General features: G+C 40.8%; 1 protein-coding gene across 2 annotated transcripts in view; it reads right to left on the minus strand.

The window, feature by feature from the left end:
- Positions 1-22,638, minus strand: part of SESN3 (sestrin 3) — a 37,668-nt gene that overhangs the window by 3,458 nt on the left and 11,572 nt on the right. For both annotated transcript variants that reach the window (XM_065730008.1, XM_065730007.1), the window contains exons 2-8: positions 11,055-11,120; positions 7,899-8,096; positions 7,395-7,577; positions 6,758-6,994; positions 5,064-5,211; positions 2,827-2,942; positions 186-376 (exon numbers count right to left, since the gene is read on the minus strand). In XM_065730008.1, the coding sequence (XP_065586080.1) occupies positions 186-376; positions 2,827-2,942; positions 5,064-5,211; positions 6,758-6,994; positions 7,395-7,577; positions 7,899-8,096; positions 11,055-11,120 (1,139 nt within the window). The remainder of the gene's footprint in view (positions 1-185; positions 377-2,826; positions 2,943-5,063; positions 5,212-6,757; positions 6,995-7,394; positions 7,578-7,898; positions 8,097-11,054; positions 11,121-22,638) is intronic.

Below are 22,638 nucleotides of genomic sequence, written 5' to 3' on the forward strand. Positions count from 1 at the left end.
TCATAATTAGCTGGAAGTAAAAGCTTTAATGCCACAGCAGTCAAATCACTCTTAACTTCCAGACTGAGGTACTGCCTCCACCTCTACACCCAGAGTCTCAGATAATGCTTTTCACACATCTCATTTTTCATCTGGTGCTGACACAGTTTTGAATGAACTCCTTAGCCAGGGGTTTCCTCCCATACCTGATTCCATACATACAGTGGACATAGTTAAATAAAGCTCTTCTTAATGTAGTTGTATCAACATCTTCGTGTGTTGCCATAGTGTTATACGTGAGGTTATACACCATCCGGAACTTTTCGTCAAGGAGATGCCCAATATCAGAATAAAGCCTGTTTACAAGGGAAAAGCCATGATTTTCCCAAGTATAGTCCTGCAGGAGAAAGAGGAAATTAATAAATAAACAAGGGAAATCCCTGTGTGATTCTTTCTATAGCTCAATACTTTTTGTTGCCTGCTAGAAAATTTGTTCCCCAAGCATTTTGAATCCTTCACTGATATCATCTGCTCCATTCCACAGGTCTCCTTTCTAATGAGTGTCACATCACAACAGCCCACCTTTGGTTGGCTATCACCATCCCACATGAGAAAACACCCCAAGCTTGCTCTGAAGTGCAGTTTTCCACTGTCTGCTCTGCTGCTTTGACTAGTGTCATTCTGAGAGGGATAGACCTGTAAAGCATAAAAATGTTTTAATAAAAATAAAAACTCAGTAAAAATTCCTCTTGGAGGCTTTGGTGCTTAACTCCAAGCAGAAGTGGAGTATGCACTTCCATCCAAGATGTACAATCATTGGGTAAAGTGCTGAAAAGTCCTTGAAAAAAAGTAATAAAATCCAGGTCTCAGCCAAGCAGCTGGACTAAAAGAGTAAAAGCATGCTGGTTTACATGAGGAAATCTTTGCATGGCAATGGCAAAGCATCAACAGCAAAGAAGAATGTCCCTGTATGCATCAGAGCAGCATACAAGCACTCTCCATGTTGTGGTTCCACAGAATATGTTAGTTTGCCCATGTCTTTAGCAAGTGTTCAATTACTCCATCACAGTCTCTGTACAACTGAGGGCATCATCTCCATATCCTTCTCTCAGCATGGCTGTTTTCCAGAAGTACTTCTGGGCAAGGGCTCTACTCACATGCTTTAGAAATCATCTACCAGACTGAACCCCTGGTTAGGACTAGAAGAAGTATCATGAACGATAACATTCAGCTGCTTAAAACTGGATTTTAATGACAACTGAAAAGCCCCAGGTCCCACTTGACCTCCAGTTGCCAATCCAAACAACCATAAAGTTTGGGAGCTATGCCTTATCTACCTGGCCCTGCAGAGGTATCAAGTACGCCCAAGTGTACATCATTCAGAACCAGAAACCCCAGGATGGGGTAAAGCACTAATTACTGACAACAGCTGATCTATAACAACCATGCAAAAGGAAAAACAAAGTTTAAAGACATTCTGCTGTGTGTGAAGTACCTACTTCTATTCCTGAATTTAAATGGACAGACACAAGTGATAGCCTTGTTTCAACAGAATAAGGATTGAATTTATTGCAGAGTTTTGTAATGCTACTTCAATTGAAGCAGTGTTAATAGCAGAGCAATTGGATGGCTGTGGGTATATACATCAAACTGCTTTAGAGAAGGACATACTAATAAAGTTACATTACTAAGGTGACTCCTTTGAATACAGGCCAGAAGCTGTCCAGTTTATTTAAGAGCTGAGACATTTTAGTTCCAATTTCAACTTTGGATGAGTTTTTTTCCATGGGAGCCTGCTGCTCCTAAAGTACTTGAGCAGTATGCTTGATTTACAGGCTCTGAGTCTGCCTTACTCTTTTTGGCAGTATCTACCTACTTCAGGCTCATATGAAGACCACAGAGTAAATTATCCAGATCAGCAATGGCTGCTATATAACTAAATACATTTCCTGAAAGTGATCACAGAATCTTTATTTTTCAGTCTTGGATACATCTTCTGACTTGCACCTACTGTGCTTTACTTAAGTTCTCTGCTTTGGTTTAAGATGTCTTCCATTCCTTACAATTTATCACTAGACTGCTGATGAATCTACCCTCTAACCTGGAACAGAACCATCTAGAAATATCATATATTACGCAGAGACTTATGAGTCTGGTCATGGACAAAGATGTAAGACAAGGTATAGAGAAAAGGACAGTTCTTCAGACTCTTCTGCAGAGAGGAGTCCAGCCTCATCCCTTTGCCTCCTGGTCTTACGTATTTATAGATATGGATCACATCCTCTCTGAGTCTTCTTTTTTCAAGGTTGAATAGACCCAGGTCTCTCATCCTTTCCTCATATGAGAGGTGTTCCACATTCATTGTTATCTTTGTAGCTCTCCAGTGGACTCTTTCGAGGAGATCCCTGTCTGTTTTGTACCGGGGTGCCCAGAACAGTTATTCCTCCCTAGGTGCAAGGCTCTACACTTGCTCTTGTTAAAACTCAACAGGTTAATATATGTATATATATATATATTCACAATGAGTCAAAACCTTCAGTGTTACAGTAATCATATTAAAGAATTCTTCTTCTTCTCAGACATTTGAAGTCCAGTGCTATGGTACATCTCCAGGAAGGACTCACCAAATCGCTATTGCAGACACAGACACATCTATTTACTGATAGCCCAAGGTAGAGAGCACTTGATACAAATGGCAGGAATAAAGTATTCTTCCAGAAGGTTCTCTTTCACATTTTGAGGGACAGAAAAGGATTCTTTCTAACAAACGTGTCCCACTACTTCACCTTGTCCTGCAATGACACCTGCAGATGTTCTTTGAGCGCATGTACTTTAAAGAGGTGCTACCTGAGCTCTGAATGTTGGCAGATGGTCTTCTCCTCGCCGTGCGAAGTCTTTGTACCCAAACCCAGGATCTTCAACGTAGCGGGAGACATCTGTAGAAACTATTTCATCATCAAATGCTGAGAAAAAAAGAAAAAGCAGAATACTCTGCTTTAGGCAAGCGCAAGAGTTAGCTCTGACTTGAAATTACCATTCTACTGCAGCACTAGTGAGCAATTCAAAAGTCGTGCAAAGGAGAAGAATGGTACGAAGGAATGAAAAAAATCAATCCCCATCTGCTTGTATGGAACCCATCCTTTTCCTGGGGTCAGCTACATGCCAGCCTACACTGGACATCAATGTTACATCTCCAAGATGGGAAGAGAGGAACTGAACTTCTGGAGAGGTTCTCCTCTTTCAGTTCACTTCTGAGAGGCTAGATACCTTAGACAAGATGAATCTTGTTAGTAAAGTTATTATGCTAGAATAAGGAACAGAAAAATGATGCTGTTGACGACAGGACTGTTATGCTGAGCAGGTATGGTGTCCAGAATTACACCAGCTCTGCTCTGTAACAACCCAGATTACAAGCAACAAGAAAGCAATGCAATACCGCACTTGTAAATATCAGCAGAAGATTACATGAAAGCAAAGAGCTCTACAGTGCAGGTTGAAATTCTGCCAGAAGCTCCAGTAACCAAGCATCTTCAAAGAGCTCCAAAATGTGTCACTAAGCAAGTGTAGGTCCTCTATCAGGAATCAATCTTTCCCTCCTGAATCAACAGGTGGCCTGATTGTGTAACTACCTTTGCAGAAGTTGACTACTGCATAGCTGACTGCATTTGACCCTGATGTTAAAATCCTGGCCTGCTTCCACATGCATTGACAGAACAGTTGCCATATGTCCACTAAAAAGTCGGTTAGCCTAAGAATTGCAGAAGTGCTTTATCTCCTCTCTGCCTCGTTAAACAATCAAAACATAACTACGTAGGAGGAAGGCTGAGCAGCATCTGCTCAAGTGAAGCCTTGGTGAAAAATAAAAAGCCCGCACACATACACCCTCCCCAAAGCAATGGCTGAAGTTCCTGGAAGGGTAAGAGGCACTGTGAGTGCAGACTCCTCACCTCAAACCCAGCCAAGGAAAGTCAACAAAACTATCAGCAGCCCCAGCAAAAAAGCCCTCCTAGCCCAAACACCACGTCGTGCTTGAAAGTTTGAGTGGCAGAGACTTACAGAAATCCTGATTTGAAAATGAAACCGCAGTGGGTCTCAGTTTATCTACACTGTCAAGACTTTCTAGGCAAGAATGGACAATGTCCATTTTTAAAAATCCTACAGTGATGTTGCTGGACATCTGCTTCAGAGATTTTAGATATTTTTAGAAAGCCACAAAATGATCTCTGCCCACTCACAGAATTCTCCCTCCCTTTTGGGCCTGGAGCACAAAAACTGAAGTACCTCCAATGTGTTTGCTCTGGCTTGTATTCTGAACAAGAAGAACCAATTAACCACAAGTGCATATTTTTCACTTTCTTACGAGATTCTCTCTGAAGCGACTGGTATCGTTACATTCACAGTGTCCATACAGTTTGTGGCATTTTATGTGTTGTTTCTTAAGAAGATAAGTTACAACATTCAGGCAGCCTCTAACATAAGGGGATGGCTGGAGATTCTGACGTCCCAGCAATTTTATTTCTCACAACACCTTCTTGGGGAAAAAAACCCTTGCTGTCTGTATAAAACACTTAATCACACCATTTGTTAGAGACAAAAGCCCCCATAGCATCTGAAGAATACTGGAAAATATGCTTTTAGATCACGATTTTGAACAACACGTAAGAATAAATTGAATGCTAAGCAATCTCTGACATCATATCGGTAATAGAAGAGCACAGGAGCATGATCACTATATCAGCAAGTTGGAAAGGAGGCATGAATTAATAAATCTGAAAATACAGAGCATATAAAGAAAGAAGAGTTTGCAATCCTATAGAAGCCTATAGCTTTTTTGTTTGTTTTGTTTGTTTAAACACATAGAAGTTAAATTTCAAGAAGCAAAATGGATGATGGTATTCGCCAATAAGGAAATGTTAAGGAGATGAACCAGGTGATCCTTACCACACTCTTACTAAGCCAAGATCCAGCATAAAGAAATGAACAAGAAGAGCTGTAGGTAATGAACTGTATTCTTTGTTGAACTCTGCAGAGCACCAAAAAAAAAAAATCCAACTTGAACTGAAAAAGCAGAAAAACATAAATACCTCCACTAATTACTAGCAGACTCTCCTTCTTCTCCTTCTCAAAGCGAGTGTCCATTTCTTCCTGAGAGGCTTCTTCATCCTCTTTATCTTCTTGTAGCCTCTTCATCCTCTCCATTAAGGCCTCCAGCTCACTCAAGGAATCTGCAATCTGCAAAAACATCAAGACATTCTGTACAATCAGCAGACATACAGCATGTGTCATCTTCACATTTCATGCTCAACAATAAATGCTCTCAAAAAAAAGATAGCAGCAAATATGAAAGCTTGAGCCAGACTTCCTTGTGTCACATACAGCATAGACTAACAGCTTGCAGAAAATCAGAAGGGAAGAGATAAGTGTTGCTCTCAACTATCACAGCAAGTTACTGCAGCAGGATTAACAGCAGAAGAGGCATGATTTGAACACGGAAAACACAGTTGCTTAAAATGCATTTCTCCCGTAACGATTGCTCAGGAAAAGACACCTATACGCCCTACATGCAGAAGAAAACCTTTGAGGTATTATTACTCAATCAATTTCCTATAATTTTATACAAAATACCTTACTGAAGAGCTACTGCACAATAAAGGAAGACAACCTGAGACAGAAAAGCACTATTTTCCTCTTTTTTTTTCTTTTCATTTCTATTCATGATATGTGCTCAAAACAACTACTACGTCGACCTTTTTTTCTTGGTTTTGTGTGGAAAACAAGTCTCTAACAGAAATACATCAAAGTATGGGGCTTGGTGATCTGCATTCACCGTTCCAGTTTTCTACAAGTTGAACTGCTTGGTCTTTCTTTTCTACCTCTTCTTCCTGATTCTGACTTTCTGCCCTTAACTACGAACGTCTCTCAGTGTACCACTCTCTGCTTAACAAGCTGCCCACAGCCAGCAGCAGCCCTCTGCCCACTACCAATGCAGAGGAAGGCATCCCAGTGATTTAAGCTGGCATGTCTTACAGCTCAGAAACTTCACTTTGGATGCACTAATATAATGGTACTGATGGATCACGTGCTCACATTGTAAGCTGCCTTTGGAAAAAGGCACCTACTGACACTGCTCACAAGCCTCATCTTCCATCAAAGTAGAAGAGGCTAATTCACCTATTTATATTAATTTAAGGACTTCTCTTCAAAGACAATATTGGGAAAAAATGGCATTTTGTTAATTAATTAGTAATCAAAGTCCTCTGTTGGTTCACTCAAGACCAGAACACCTGCACGAAGAACCATGCCATTTATTTTAGACATTTACTCTCAGCCACATGAAAGTGTTTCAAAATCGAGCTGTTTTGTGATCACAGACTTTGAAGACAAAATGAATGATGCGATCTCTGCTTTTTTCCCATTTCTTTTTTCATTCCACGTGGTTGGAACACGGATAACACCATGTTCTTTTCAGTGATGCACCATCTGCAGACACTGGCACTTTAAGTTTCCAACTGGAAGCATAGTTTTAGTCTTGCTCAATGGATTGTGAGATTTGCTATTAAAATCACATTACTTTAACTATCATCCTCTGTTTCAATGTGGTTTTGAAAAGGATTACACAGCAACTGCTAAAGCTAATGTAAGAGTAACCAGACCCAAGCATTTCAGAAAAGAGGCAAAAACTTTCAAACTACCCTAAAATTTAAACAGGAAAGAATGGAAGAAAGCTTTCTAATGCAAAACAGAGGCAAGCAAAAAAAAATCTTCTTGCAACACTAACCCCAAAGTTGCTACTTGTGAGGGATGCATTTTCTATGTTGTTGTCATTGGCAAGATCACAGACACAGAAGTTGTTGACTGCTATAAGTCTGACTCCATTAGATGTATCCGGATCTCTCTCTGGATTAATGCCACTACCAAATACAAAACTTGCCAAGGCATGATAATGTGCCAACAGGACAACAGCATGCACCAGTTCAGGAAGAGACCAATTATTTTCCCCAGTCTTGACAAGTTTCTGAAATGAGAATAAACAAAGTGTAAACATAAAATTTCTTTTGGCCCCCAGCTTTTGTATAAGATGCTATGCACGAGTTTTAAAAAGGGATTAATTCCTTTCTTCCAATAAACACCATACTCCTCTTGCACACAAACTCTCACTAGGTTAAAAAAAGAGAGACCTAATATATTACCTCTATTCTCTCTGGGTTATTTTAGTCACTGTTATTCCTAAAAAATACATCTTGTTGCCTTTGTCACACAGCAGAACTTATTGGCTTATTCGATGCTCTAGAACTTCTCTAAATTTTTTAACTCAAGGTAAAAAAAAAAAAAAGTCTAACCAGACATAGCTTAGTTCTTAGCAGCTCTTATTGTTCGACATTTACTGCTATTACAAGGCACAACTCAACAGGTACCTGAATGTGCTCTTTTGTGATCAGCCAGGGCCGGTGTGCAAGGAGTTTGTTTATTTCGTTCAGATTTTTCAGCCTTTGGGGAATGTACTCTAAACCATTCAACCATTCTGCAATCCCACCAGTCTTCAAAAACTCATCAACGTGCATATTTATTAGGTAGGAACACTGATGTCTGGCAGCGGCCTAAGGTAATTAAACACAGAGGGAAAAGGACAGCACATTAGCAAGTAATGTGATTTTGTTGCAGGTAGAAACAGGATATTAACGCAAAACAAAAATGCAGTTTGACTGCAAAGGGGCATGTTTTATATCACAAAGCATTTCTACACAGTAGGGAGGGTTCTCCAGTAAGTGTGATTATTTAGCATCACAGTCTCTAACTGAGGTTGCAGAAGCTCCCTAGAGCATAGCAACCTCTTCTTTCTAAAGGCTTCTTTTTTCTTTTTTTTTTTTAATAAGGAAGTCAAGGTCATGGGAGAAAATGGATAGCCCATTAGTACATACCATTATAGCAATGTAGTGCCTGTATGGCAAAGGAAGGGGCCCGTCCATGCGCAACATGTAGAACTGGCTGCGGAGGAAAGACTCCAGGTACTGAGTGTGGATACTCATGACCTGTGTGATGTTGTCCAGGCGACCAGATGTAGAGTATTCCTCCACAAGAAGATTAGTACGTTCATCCAAACCATTCGCTTGCATCACCTTCAAAATAAGATGGAGAAACTTAAGATATTTTATCCAACAGAGAGAAACATACTGTAGCATGAAAGGTTTGCTTGTGCAAGAAACTTCCAGGCAGTTCTGAAGATCCAGATGTATACACATGTCTGCTTCTATGTGAATATGCACACGGATGCTACTTGTACACTGAGAACCAAAGAACACCGTGCATGGGCTGTTTCAGTAGCTTTCTACAAAAACCCACAACATTTTCTGCAGAGCTTTCCAAAATGGCTGAACCACCAGATGTTTAACGTAAAATCTGTACAGAGATCTGAAAGTGAGCAAAAACTAAATGGAAAGTAAAGTCTTTATGGATGTCGACCTGTACAGACACACACCACCCAAGCACTCAGCCCTAAAACCAATTTTGAAACTAATGGAGAGGAGTAAGGTTACGTAACCAAATTATAGAAACAGTCTGGCAGTCTACCACTTCTGGGTTTGTATAATTGAAGAGGAGATCAAATGCTAATTTGTCCATAACATTCAAGTACTATTTAGAATAGGAATTTAATGCTTTCTTTAAACAAAAGCTGTTCTTTAATTATTCCAGCCGATCCAAACCTTGGGCACAAGATGAAATGAAGCAGTTCAAGTAAGCAGCTCTTGAACTGCAAGCCCTGACACAGTATTAGTACCATTACTCAGTGTTTATCACCAAGAACTGCCATTTTAAACATGTTCCCCACTGAAGTTACAAGTAAAAGGCTAAAACCTAATAAATAGCCAGTACTTATCCTGAAACAGCACAATATTAGACCAGCCAGCTTACTGCTGCAAGTACTATGAAATGGGAAACCATTTTAGCAGGTTTACTGCACACGGAGATAGAAAAAGTGCCTAAAACCAAGAAGACACAACTCTTGCTGAGAGACTTTTTCAAGTATGTTTTCCTTCTTGGCGATGGACTGATGAACATACTGTGTGTCAAATCATTTTTCACCAAACTCTGTATGAAAGCTTACAAGCAAAGAAACACAAACAACGTACTACCTTTCATTTCTCACCACTGTATTCACAATTTAATGCTCAAGCCCACAGACAAAGGGGAGAAGCAGTTAGGCAATCCCGTAACTATTACATGTGCAACCTGGTCTAGGGAACTGCTCTGGCAGGGGGGGGTGGATGAGATGATCTCTAGAGGTCCCTTCCTACCCCTACAATTCTGTGATTTGGTGTTACTCTTCACTATTACAGCTTGCTTTGTTTTGCCAAACTAGAACTGATGCCACTTGTTTCTCCTCAGGAATGTTTTAGCAATTTCATTTTCCTGGTGTGTAAGAGATTTTTGTCTCATTCAGCAGTTCCTTGGGGAGATTCTACTTTTCAGTCCTACTGTGCTGCTCGTGTGTTATTCTCCAGCTTGGCAGGAGTTTTCCATCTATCTTAGCACAAGTTAAGGAGAAGAAATTCTGCTGAGAAAAGTGAAATACACTCCTGTAGGACTGCACTGTTGCTATACAAAGCACAGCAATATGCAGCATTATTGCTTCTAAGATTTATCCCCATGTAAACCGCTATTCTCTTCACACTGCATGTGTACTTCCTCCTAATGGCTACTCTGTCCGTATTCATCATGAAAATAAAACAAACTTTGATAAGACCTGTGTTCTCATCAAGATTTGTCAGAGAGCGAACGTATGATCAGGCTCTAACTCTATCTTTCCTATCTACTATATTACTTAATGCCACAGAATGGGTGAAAATAGTTGTCTGCTTAACAAACACCATTTAAAATTGATTTATGATACTGAATAACTGTTTAATTCCTACAGGCAGAGGTTCCACCCCGAGTTACTGCTGCAACTGCTTCTTTTTGGAGACTACTCAGTGCTTTCCTCCTGCATCCTTAGTAATACCTACTACCAAGTGTATCAGTTGTAAAATAAATTCACTGAGAACCCACTCAAAACGTTACATGCTATTATTTTAATCACAATCACATTTCTCCTTTTCATGCAGTTTTTCTCTTAACAAAAAAACCCACATCATTATGAAGTTCAGCATCTCAAGTGCGTGTCCTCTACATAGGAAGTCCTTCTCGCAAGTTTGGCCGGCTGGAACTCATTCTGCTTCCTCTTTCTCCAGTCTGCAAGGCTCATTTTGACATCTGTTCTTTTTTTACTTCATTATATTTCTTGCTGCCAGGCTTTACACTTACTCTGCTTTTAGATTCAAATCTTCACCATGTATAAACAGGCAGAGACTCAGAGAACAGCAGATATCCTGCCTTTCAAAAATTTCTTTTTGGCTCTTATAGCACGTGAACGACCTGCCTTCAATAAGTATTTCAAAACAAAACAAAACAAAACAAAAAAGGTCCTTGTTTTACAGTCTGCCATCCCAGACAATTTGTCAATCAATAAATAATACTCCGTGAAGATTAATTTCAGGGCAAGGGAGCTACAGCACAGGAAAACTTCTATTTACTGTGGCAAGGTGCAAATCAAGGCTTAAGCTGAGCATTAAATCATGTGCAGAAATCTTGAGGCTGAAATCAAACTGTTCCTTTCAACCATCAATTCTCAGAAGAGCCATAGTTACAGTCTCAGAAGTTAGTCATATTTCTAGGTTCACTTAAACTGAAGGTCAGGTACTGCCCTGAGAGCTATATAACGCTCTGCTGCAGAACGGGATGGGTCTCCCCTTAGGGCTGTCATTAGCAGTAAGAACAGATCATCCCCTGTGAAAGGAGCAGAGCAGCTCTCAGGGCTGGCATGGGGAGCTTGGGCAACTGAGAGCAACTCCACTGAAAGCACATGTAGGAAAGGGCAGCTTGGCTCTTATCCACTCCAGTTTGCTCCTCTTTAAACCATTGCTGTTGCTTTCAAAGGGACTCACTTAGGTACCTCTGGGCAGGCAGAATGGTAAAACTGTCTTTCAGTACTTCCATGTTAAGAGTCACCTCACACCCAGCCCAGCTAACTGCAAACTTACCTCATTCTCTGGTATAAAGGCACTTGGTCCTCTTGTTAATGGTGGAGAGACTTGGACTCTTTTTTCCTGCAGAACAGTCAAATAATTAAATCAGTTTGAGGAATAACACATCACCCTACTTTATCTTGCAAGATTAGATCTTTAAGGCTTTGCCTTGGTTCTCTTCCCAAGGCCACCTGCATGTTTTTCAGTCCAGTACACAAGAGAAGCCATCACCCCCACGTTGGATTTGCATCCTTTGATCAAATTTACGACATGAATTTTGTCAAGGGGAAAGACCAAAGAAAAATCTATTGGTCCAACGAAAGATACGCGGAAAACAACAATAAAAAATGTGGCACAATGCTAAAATTTGTCGATTTGCTGGATTGAACAGAAGTTCTGAAAGTGGAAGGGAAAAAAAGCTGTCCTTACCACTATGTGCACAAAGGCCACGCTTGGGACATTATAATCAAGAAGCTGTTATCCTCAGTACAAGAACCTAATCAGATTCTAAGTGTTCAGAAGAATATAAGCACTTTGCCAAACAGTGGCTTGAAAAGCCCAGTCACCCCTCTATGTATGCCACCAAGACCCAGGTAAAGACTCCTTAAAAAAAAATAAAAATACTATGTTGTTCAGATGCCAGGTCCAGAAAAGAACAAAACATGCCATATACTTCTTGGTGTGCCAACTACAGCTGCAAGAAGAGCTGGAGCCTAACAACTATTACATATTCTTTGATGATAGACAGTGTTAACAAGAGCAAGGGGGCTTCTTCTTTAATAATGGATAAAAAACGGAGCTGTGGAGATTTTTAAACTACAGCCTCTGACAAAAAGAAGGTAGGAAGGCACCCGCCTCTCTTCTTTGCTTCTTTACAGCTACATCCCATGTATCTGTGCATTTTTTCAGGTTGCTAATGACACTGCAGTGAAATCACTTTTAATAAGTTACCCATCAACAGCAGTATCAGATTTGCATGTCAAATATTTCATGTTCCTAGCATAAAACTCTGAGGTTTTCCATAACAAATGACCCTTAAATACCTCAGTGACTGCACTGGGCAGGTTTATGTATAGTGGCCACATACACACAGGTCAGCGCGGGTCTGAGAGTGCCACAAATGTACATACAGGAAAATGAAGACATCAGAAATGCATAACTGTTCTGTGTCTTAAAAACATCTTGTCCTTTTTAAATTAGATTATGAAAAAAAAAAAAAAAGAAACCATGCAAAAATCACCAGTGATTATTCAGTGAAGATGTTCCAAAGCAAACTCTCTCCTGACAATTAAATTTGTTACTTTGGAGTAATTAGCTGTTAAATGACAAAGAATGTAGTCATGCATGCTTTCACCCGTTTTCTGAAATGAGCTGAATCCACTGCATGAAAACAAGTAGTCAGGAGACAACTCACTGTGACCACTGCCTGCTGTCACAGCCCCATGGTACTGTAAAATACTCCTTGTGAGTCACATGTACACCATCTGAAGTAGTGAAAAAAGTGTATCTGCCCATGCAAGCTTCTCTCCATACAGCTAGTCAAGGTTCAGAAGGTATCTTTTAGTTTTAAATGCACACTTTTGCCAGCGGTCAATATCTTGGTCAACCTTCAAAAAAGAAACGCTTTCCAAAATTACTATTAATGTTGTACATGACTGGTTTTAGGAGGGTTTTTTGGATATCAAGACTTTCTTCATTTTGCATCAATGCGACAGTCTTCATTTCGCATCAAACACCTGGAGGAAACAGTCTGTGTGAGGGAGATGACTTGATGGCCCTTGGCTGAAGTGCAGGTTGAAAGCAGAGCTGAACCACCACTTTTCCAGCGTGCCCTCTTGAGCTATGTCCCACTTTGTCAGACTCTGACCTGCCAGCAGGTCAGACTATAGCAAAAAAAGAGCATTATCATTGTATTTTTAGGGGGCTATGACCTCCATTACAATGTTCCCCATTCAACATGGCTGCCTCGATCTTTCAGAAAAGCTGCTTCTAGTAGTGTAGATTATTCCCTTCACAATAACAAAAAATATTATGTTGCCTCTTCACCAAAGTTTCCATTTTACTGAAACTAGTTAACACAAGCTCATCAGAAGAGCAAAGATGATTGAGCTGCACAAGTTCTCAGGATGCTGTTAATAAAAACATGGGAAGACACTGGCTTTGTTAAACTGCAGATGAAAACCACTGCTCCTGGACAAGCTGTATATGGAGTAGGGATTTAAGACCTACCCAAGCACTCAAACATGAAAAACTACATATGGGAATTAGCAAGCAATGGTTCAGATGTACGGTCCTTCATGATAAGACATTCTCACAAAGCTTTTTGTTTCCCAAGAAAAGTTGATTCAATTTCCTGCTCAACTCATTCTTGCAGGTTAAGCTGGCTGTTGCATACTACATCAAGTGGGATCCCAAATATCTTATTTGAAATTGGATTCTTATGCTAAATGACTGAACCAAGGAACAGGTTGCTCAGCAACCAAAATACCATATGCACATCCATGAGCCATTTTCTGCTTTGTGTTCCTCCATCAACACACTGTTGGAGTATGAATAAGTAATCTTAAAAGGCTCATAACCAACATAATTTACCTTAAAATTAGAAGTCTTTTTGGAAGTGCTGATTTGGAAAGAGAAAGATAATGAAGAGCTTCAAAGATGAGGAAAGAGAACCAGGCCAGGGAAGGTTGCTAGGAGAAAGCTGTTGCTTCTCAGAAAAGGCTCTGGGGAGACCCCACTGCGGCCTTCCAGCACTTGAAGGGAGCTTACAAGCAGGAGAGGGAACAACATTTTACACTGTCTGATAGTGACAGGACAAGAATGAATGGCTTCAAACTAAAAGAGAGGAAATGTAGGTTAGACGTTAGGGAAAAAAATCCTTATTCAAGAGAGCAGCGAGGCCCTGGCACAGCTGCCCAGAGAGCTTGGTGCCCCATTCCTGGAGGTACTCAAGGCCGGGTTAAATGGGGCCTGGGCAGCCTGAGCTGGTGGGGGGCAACCAGCCCATGGCAGGGGTTGGAAGACAAGAGTTGTTAAGGTCCCTTCTACCCTCAGCCATTCTATAATTCTATGAGATGGGGCCCAATTCACACTGAGGTGCAAGCTCTGCAGTGGCCTGCTGTGCTATGATGGACAGATTAACCCATGAATTTGCAGAAGAGCTGCAGAAGTCATGAAAAGAGTGCCCTGAGCAGGTTTTATCCATGACTTGCTTTCTATCCTTAAGCTGTACTTCATTAGGAACTAAACACCGAGAACTGAAAAATTGTGAAATGAAATTATTTTTCTTGTGAATGTGCAATTCACACTCAAAAGTGAGAAAAATCTTCCTCCTTGGATGTGATCTCCCAAAGTATGCCAGTACCAAAGGCTGTACCTTGTGCCAGGAAAAGAGGCAATGGGCACAAATTGGAGCACAGGAGGTTTCCTCTGACCACCAGAAGCAGTGTGCTGTGTGGGTGATGGAGCACTGGCTCAGGGTGCACAGAGGCTGTGGGGTCTCCTCTTTGGAGATCTTCCAAAGCTGCCTGGACATGGCCCTGGGCACGCTGCTCTGGGTGTCCTGGCTGGGGCTGGAGCAAAGGTACCAGCCATCATCAACTCTCAACTGTGACTCTCACAACTTCAAGGCTTTTTAGTTACAGCAGCTGTGCACTTTCCCTCGAGGAAACATGGAGAGGGACGTGACCTCTGCCTTTTAGAGCTGCTGAGCTGCCTTGGTGAGGAGATGGCCAGAGCCCCTTGGCTGAGAGCAAGGCCCAGAGTCACTCCTGGGAGCCAGGAACACAGCTGGCCTGCAGCGGCGCTCTTGTCAGAGCCTGGATTTAAAAGAAATTCAGCTTCCTCCTCTTGGCTTTCACATGAGTCACTGTGTCCTGGGGCTGCTAAGAAATGACTATTTTTAGCAAGCTGTAAAAGGAGGTTAATTTTATTTGAAACAGAAGAAAATGGAGCTGTTATCTGGCAGGGCTGATCAAACAGCTGGTTTAGAAAGCACTTTTTTAATGCCCATGAATGCAGAAAGTACAGGCGAGCAGAAAGCTGGGGCAGCCTTTGGGGTTATGGAAGCTCTGCGCAGAAATTGTGCATAGAAGGAAACTCATCCTGCACATCAAGATGGCCACGCTGTAAGTGAGGGGAAAGCACAAATCTTTGAGAAGAAACATTCTGTACCTCATGAGGAAATTTTGTGACCTCCCAGCTGCCAGAGCAGCACGAGTGGCTCAGGATGGCTGGTGAAGGGCTGAGCGCCATCACCTCCACAAAGATCACCACCACAAGAAAGAGACCAGGACAATAAATAGCACTGGATCCCCCTTACATATATCCCAAAGGCATCCCAAAATTACTTTCTTCTGAGATGTAAAAGTATTGTGGTGACTGAAGGCTAAGAAAATGTACTTCCTACTCACTGCATTTACTGACTTTCTCTAATACCCCTCCCCTGCCACGGAAGCCAGGGTGGGTTTTATTTCCAACTTTAAGTCATGCCTGTGTTGACGTTATACTTCTCCAACTATTTCTTATGCTTTTCACTGGCATTCAGCTAATCATTACCTATTTAAGAAAAAAAGGATGAGCCCTCCCAGCTCCCGTTTAATACCCAGATTGTCTGATGTTCTGCCTCATACCCGCTCTGTGAAGCTTCCAAAAGCATAAACACCATCCACCCTCTGCCCTATTACTCTGCTCTTCCACTGCTTTATGCCACTTCTTCCTCAGATGTTTCCCTCTGCCAAAGCCATTCTCTGACCATGCACAGACTGTGCCTTAGGAATAGGAAAGTCCCTATAGCTTTCCAATTGCACAGAAGTACAGAGTCAATGAAATCTCTGGAAGTGCAGTAGACTTCACCTACACTCTTTAAGCATCAGATTGTCTTTATGGACTTTCCTTCTACAGTTCTTAATTTTTTTCATTTCTCTTTTCTATTCTCCCAGTACTTTGTATAAATCATTTCTGTATACTTGAAAGATCCCAGCATAGGATATTACAAAGACTTCTAGTTTATGATTATTTATCCATTCCCATTTTATTGTCTCCACATCATAAAATTATAAGCAGCATATATATTTTTAATTCAATTTACTAAACTGTCTATTAAGCTACCCTACATTCCTCACTGAGCATACTGAGAATCTTTTCATCAGGTATCCAACACGTGCCCTTTAAGAACTCCTCACAGCTATTCTATCTGGTAAACGTTACATTCACCTATAACAAAATCCCTTACTGTCACTGTTGACCATTTGTGCTTTTATATCCATGTTGTGCACATGCCTCTGCTTGCTACTTTGAAGGAATAATACACTTAAAAATTTAAATATATTTGATAACCAGGGAAGTTCTGTGATATGCTGGACTTTTTCCATTGAAGAATAAGGCTTTGCCACATTTTTTCTTTGCCAATTTGACATTGTGCAGTCAAGAGCAATTCTCGTTTTCTCTCAGAGATCCTTAGTAATACATTTTCTCATTATATCACCTCAATAGCTACTATTCAGAAGGCCACTCTTTGAAAGAAAAATAATTTAGTTGGTTATATCCCAGCAATACTACAGTTTTATCTTCCAAGAAATAAGACTTGCTGCTCTAAAATGTAATCATTTATGTATTAACAAAATGCCTCAGCTCTCAGTCAGCGCTTAAAGAAGTTCAGCCAACTCAATATCAGTTTTCTAGTAGCTGCCCATGCTCAATTTTTTTATTACTAGTCACTCAGTCTTGGATGTACTGCAACAACACTATCCAGCCATAAGCTTCACCTTTCCCTCCTTCTTGATAGGATTTTAAAATCTTCTTTTGTATTACTATCTTCCAGTAATTTTGCTACCATCTAGCATTTCTCAGGAACTTTGTTATTAAAATTCTGTGATCTCTCTCCTTATGACACACACAAGGATCAGAGGAAATAACCTGGAGCTGAGTCCTTCATTAGGACACCTACACTGAGATGCCTCCATTTCAGCAAGGAGCTTCAGCTCTTTTCCCAGCAGATACCAACAGCAAATGCAGTAGCATCAGAAAGCAGAGCTGAGGGCCACTCAAGTCTCCTTGGGGTCTCCTGCCTGGCACACAACCACCACACCAGAATGGACCATGAGGTATCTACTAGTCCCTGTGGATACTCTGAGGCATCTTAAATGGTACCCAATGCCTACACTGAGCAACATGGCAGTAGTTATGGGGCACGGAGTGTGGTTCATGTCTGGTCTGCCAAGTTAGCTGCTGAGCTTGGTTGGCTGCACTAGACATTTGGATACTAAGGACATCTCCATTTGCCAAATGCTTTAGGTTTTGGCAATACTTAACACAATTTCATGGTCATACTGGACTACCACTTTATGCTATCCATGAGGAGACAGAAGGAAGAAAGAAAAATGAAAATTTAAAAAGTTACCTGAAACTGACTCTTAGCTTCTACTACTGTTCAAAGCTTTCCTTGTTTACTTCTACGTATGCCAAGCTTCATTTCACTTTGTCCTTCTAACTTGGTAAAAGAAGAACAGTTCAGAAGTGTGGCAGAAGTTAACAACACTCTCAATTCCTTTTAGATAGAAACATAATATTTCTCAAGTACTTACAGAGAATTAATGTAATACTGAAAAGCTACAGTCTTGCTGACTAAAAGGAAAGACAGACAGTTTACTTGTCTTCACACTTCAGGACTCCTTGGAGGCTCTGACTGACAAAGACAAAAAACTTACAAATCAAAGGTGTGCCATTTTGAAATTTATTGACAAACATTCATTGGTGCATCACTTTTCAAGAAATGAAATCTGTTTATGTCATTTAATGTGTTTAGATTAGGAGCTTTACAGCTTCAGAAGACATCCGCAAGTCATGTCTTGCAACTTCAAAAACGTGGATGCACATTAGAAGCACAAACTTGCTGTTCTCTTTCTCAAAGCAATTTCTGTAAAGAGAAGAAAAAGCAGAAAACAAGGCAAAAGAGAAAATGTGAAGAGGAATAATTTGAAAGACACTGTTTGCTGACAGTGCGCAACTCCTCTTTAGGACTGACCCATTACAAAAATGGGTTAATTTAGGACTATATCCAGAATTAATAAGAGAGATTCACTGGAGACAATGTCAAAATGATAAGAGTTCACAAAGTAGAAGTCTTGGCCTACAGTCATTTGTTGATGGCATTTCAAGTGGTTTCACAATTCTTTCTTCCTCTTAACAGAATGTACAACTCCAAAAAGCAAGCTAAGCAATAAAGATGAAAATTAGCAAAGGAAGTCAAACTATAGGAAAATGGTTTTGTTTTTTTTCATGGAAGAGCATTTCAAAATACTTGAAAGCCACCCTTAATGCTAAGAATTCAGCATCTTTGTGCCTAACAGTTGATGGAGTGGTGCAAGGAGCTGGGAAGGGAGCCAGTGCAATATAATTGGTGTGGAGCTTTCCCTTTGGTAACAGGTTACAGTCCTTTTGGATTTTGTACAATAAAAGGAAGCTTATCCCAACTTCCCATCCTTGTAACAGCTATCAGGAACACAATCCATACTAATTAGAAACCAAAGGGCAGCAATTTCTACCCAACCCAAGATGGATAAGCAGGCAGCAGAAATTCAAGAGCAGTTCCTCAATCTCTGAAAGATACTGGGTACACTCAACCTACAGGAGAAAAACTCGGAAGTGAACATGCAGTTACTGGCAGAAAAGTCTACATCCTTTCTCATAGAGAAAGCCTACCTACATCTACTTCCTCTTTTAGCCCCACTTGTTCTGTAACATACTCTCCATCCTGGAGGTAGTTTCCAAGTTATAAACAGCTACTAACCAAAACTAACTGCAACTGGAATCAAATAGGCAATGACTCCAAGTCAAACATCTGAGTAATAAGTTTGCTGCAACACATTTATTTAAGAAGCCAAACTGAGCATCGATCTGAATATTATCACATAAAAGACATATCCATAGCTTAATCACAACATAACTAAAGTGTGGAGTACAGCTACCCAAGAAAGTAGGGCTCCTGGCCACAAAAATGGAAATTATCCATGAGAAGACTTCTTCAAGAAAAGGGGCCAATAACCAAGCCTAAACACTAACAGATGAAAAGGAGAGACAGATTGCCTCTTGTTCAGTTCACTTGCTGCTAGAGATCCAATACAAACCTCAAAATAAAATTTGTTATTCGCGCCCCAGCCATTATCAGATACCAAAACTAACCGAACATTGGCACCCAAATCAATTTGCCAGCTGGATGCTGTTTACAACCCAAAAAGAAAGCTCATGTCCAACTCAGGATGAACAGAACTTATCAAGACCTGATTTTCTTCTGCAGATGAACAGGAAGTGGTGAGACTTGCACTGCCACCAAAAGTGGTCTTCTGGTCTAATTCAGCCACCAAACAAAGAAGTAAAAATAAAATGAAAGAAATAAAACTGCCCTCTTACCAGTTCCTGAAGGAGAAGACAAGGCAACTGTGCCTCCTTTCTTCCCCAACACTGGAGGTTTGTATGCTCCCTAGAAAATGCCCTCAGGACAGAAGATCATCTCGTGGATCAACTTGTGGTGGTCAGGATGACTCAAAATCCTACCAGCACAGCAGAAAAGCATTTTCTATATCAGCAGCATCAGCTATCAAGGGCAAAAGTTGCAGTGGAAAACAACAGTGGTTTAGCTGGGACGGCCAATGGGTACAACAAACATTTGACGGAACATGAAGATAAGCAGCAGCTGCTTCAGCAGGCCTGAATTAATGCCTGAACTAACCACCCAGAGATAGCAACACTACCTTTAGCATACAGTAATTGAACAGTTAAATACTACAATTCATAAATGCGTGCACAGTTATCGGGCGTGCTGCCAATCAAGAGACGCATTAACTGGTGGACATTAGAGAAAGAAAAGAGCAAGGCGCCCAGGGTTGTGTAAGGACTGATTCCTAAGAGCGCTCTGCTGAATTTTTAATAGAAGTATTGTCTGAAAGTACATGCCCTGCAAGCAAGTAAAATTGAATGGTATCCATCCACACTGTAAATCCGTAACAGTATTCTTCTACTGTGAAGTGGCTGACTTGTTTTAAACTAGATTTCAAATACGCTAAAATGTTTAAAAGATGATTAATGTAAGAGCAACAAACATCAAAATGTTCCAATGATGTATTTTAAAGAAAAGCTTTAACAGGCTTTGCAATCCATGCCGGAAGATCTTCAAACACTGCAGCAGCATTCCAGCAGAGCTCATCACCATGGAGGACTTTGAGGAAGGTGCACCTCACTGGGAGTCACCGTAAGAACTGAATGGGAAAACTGTTTAAGCAGAGGTTAGCATCAAGGCTGCATTCTGTCACCTCTCCTCTTCTGGCAGTGCCATCGCACCATTACAACAAAGGAGAGAGAGACAAAATTCAGGCAACGAATCCGGACAGTTTCAACACAAGAGTATCATACTCACTGTGAACAGATTTCCATGTCCTATCCTTGCACTTTAATGGAAAAAATAACAACAATATCCTCCTTGATTAGCATCTAAATCTCCCTGCAGTTGCAGGGCAACAAGCTGGGCTCTGATCTCTGCACCACCTCGCTGAAATTGCTTCCACCCCAGCTTCAACCACTGGGTCGACCGACCACGCAAAGTAACAAGGCTGTGCTGGTGGATGCTCTTGTCGAGCAGCGTTCATTACTTGCAGTGTATCACAGATGCTGCATCTCAAGGAGGTGGTGAAATTGCAGAATACCAGCAATAAGCTCCTCATGCATCCCTGCTAAAATTCCCCCTTGGTACTGTGTCCTTGCAGTGTTTTCAGTGGGACAAGAAGTATTCCAGAGAAAATAAATGGTGTCCCAGAATATGTTGCTGCAGAAAAATGCTTTCAAGCACCTTTTACTTACCAGGTACTATATAAAACTGTCTATTCTGAGACAGAGGAAAGTCACATAGATGGCAGTAACTTTTTTCCACAAATTCTCTGTACAAGATGATCATGCAAGTTATTTTAAATCTATGCACAAGAACTATCTTAAGATTCATGCAAGTAACTTGCTAAAATTCAGAAAAACCAATCCTCTCATCCACACCATTACAAAGAAGGAGACATGTTTAGGTAGGTTATCTTCCTGCCACCTCTTCCATGTAGGATTTCACTAGCTTGGGTCTCAGAAAGTAACTGAAATGCTGTGCTTGTTGTCCTTGTTGATGCACATCAAGATACATCACTTGATGGCCTCCTGGCTGCCCACAGTCCACAGAGAACTGGGACCACTTTCAAAAGCAGGATTCAAATCAAGTCACAGGTGAGAAGGCCTAATAAAAGTACTGAAACACTTCAAGAGTGTACAGCTACGGTGTGGAAATCCTTGCAGTAAGAGTCTGTGGACCCCTAGGGTTTGTGTGGGTTCTGAAGCAAATCACTGGAGCTAAAATAAATGAATGAAGGGATATTTAATATTGGGAAATTGCTTTTAGCTCAGGAAGTTTTCAAGCTGCAATCACTTGGAGACTGCTCCAAGGGAGCAGCCCTGTGAACGTGCTCTGCTTCACATCCTCTCTCCTTGGCTCCTTGGATCCCATTGGCTGCTATTGCTGATGGGACACTTGGTTTTGATGTGACCTGCTACAGCAGCTCTGAGATTGTTAGATGAGCTACGGCACTAAGACAGATTTGGTTCCCAAATTCTATGTATTCTATACAGGCAATTAAAAAAAAATGAAACCTGTATCTAATATAGGTTTGAATTGGCATTACCTAAACAATTTCAGCTACACTGGGCTGCTGCAGAAACAATCATTGTGTTACTCTGGTCTAAAACATGCAGCCCACATCACACAACTCCTCAGCAGCCTGGCTAAACACATTATTGATGTACCTATTCAATAACTATTCCATCATTTACCTTCTAATTTTGATTACCTTGCACTTCAGTTGTTTATTAATACTGGTTTTAGGAGGAAAACATTTTTTTCCCTTTTCTGAATATGCCTTATCAGAAGTAACAACCATTCAGATTTCATAAAAAGTGAACAGAAAAACTGAAGAGTTAAAGCAGGAAGAGAATATAAATGCACACACTGTACCCACTGATAGGCAGATGTTTGTTTAGATTGTTACGTACCTGGAAGAACACAAACAGACTTTGGCTGTGCTGCCTCACCATGAAGGCCTCCAGCTAGGCTGTTCCCATCAAAATGCAAGTCAGCATAAAAATATTAACATACAAGGCTGACACAAATTTTCTAGTTTACAGGAAACAGAACTTGTGGCTATGGTTCCTTAAAACCCCACAGAGTGAAATGTTAACGTTACCCACAGAATTTCCAAAGTTAATCCACTGAAAAGCTGTTGTAACAATGAGAAACCCCCTCAGCACCAGTTTCTCAGTCCAATGCTCATTTACAATTGATGACTGTTGAGCATCTTTGTTATAACTCAAATAACGTAAGAAACACTGATGCTGCTCTCCCAGCTCTGTCTGGAAAAGGATAGTCCCTCTGGATGCCCAACAGGAACAAAGTCCTCCTGCTTTCAGAGAAGCACTGGTTCTGCCATTTAAATTTGGTCCATGACTCAAACAGAAAGAACATGCCAGACAAAAAACAGAATCTCCCTGACTAACACACTTTTACCTCCAGCCTAAGGGC

Source organism: Cyrtonyx montezumae, unplaced genomic scaffold (assembly GCF_038088225.1).
Source record: "Cyrtonyx montezumae isolate F1298 unplaced genomic scaffold, pur_monq_1.0 scaffold_12, whole genome shotgun sequence".
Taxonomy (NCBI): domain Eukaryota; kingdom Metazoa; phylum Chordata; class Aves; order Galliformes; family Odontophoridae; genus Cyrtonyx; species Cyrtonyx montezumae.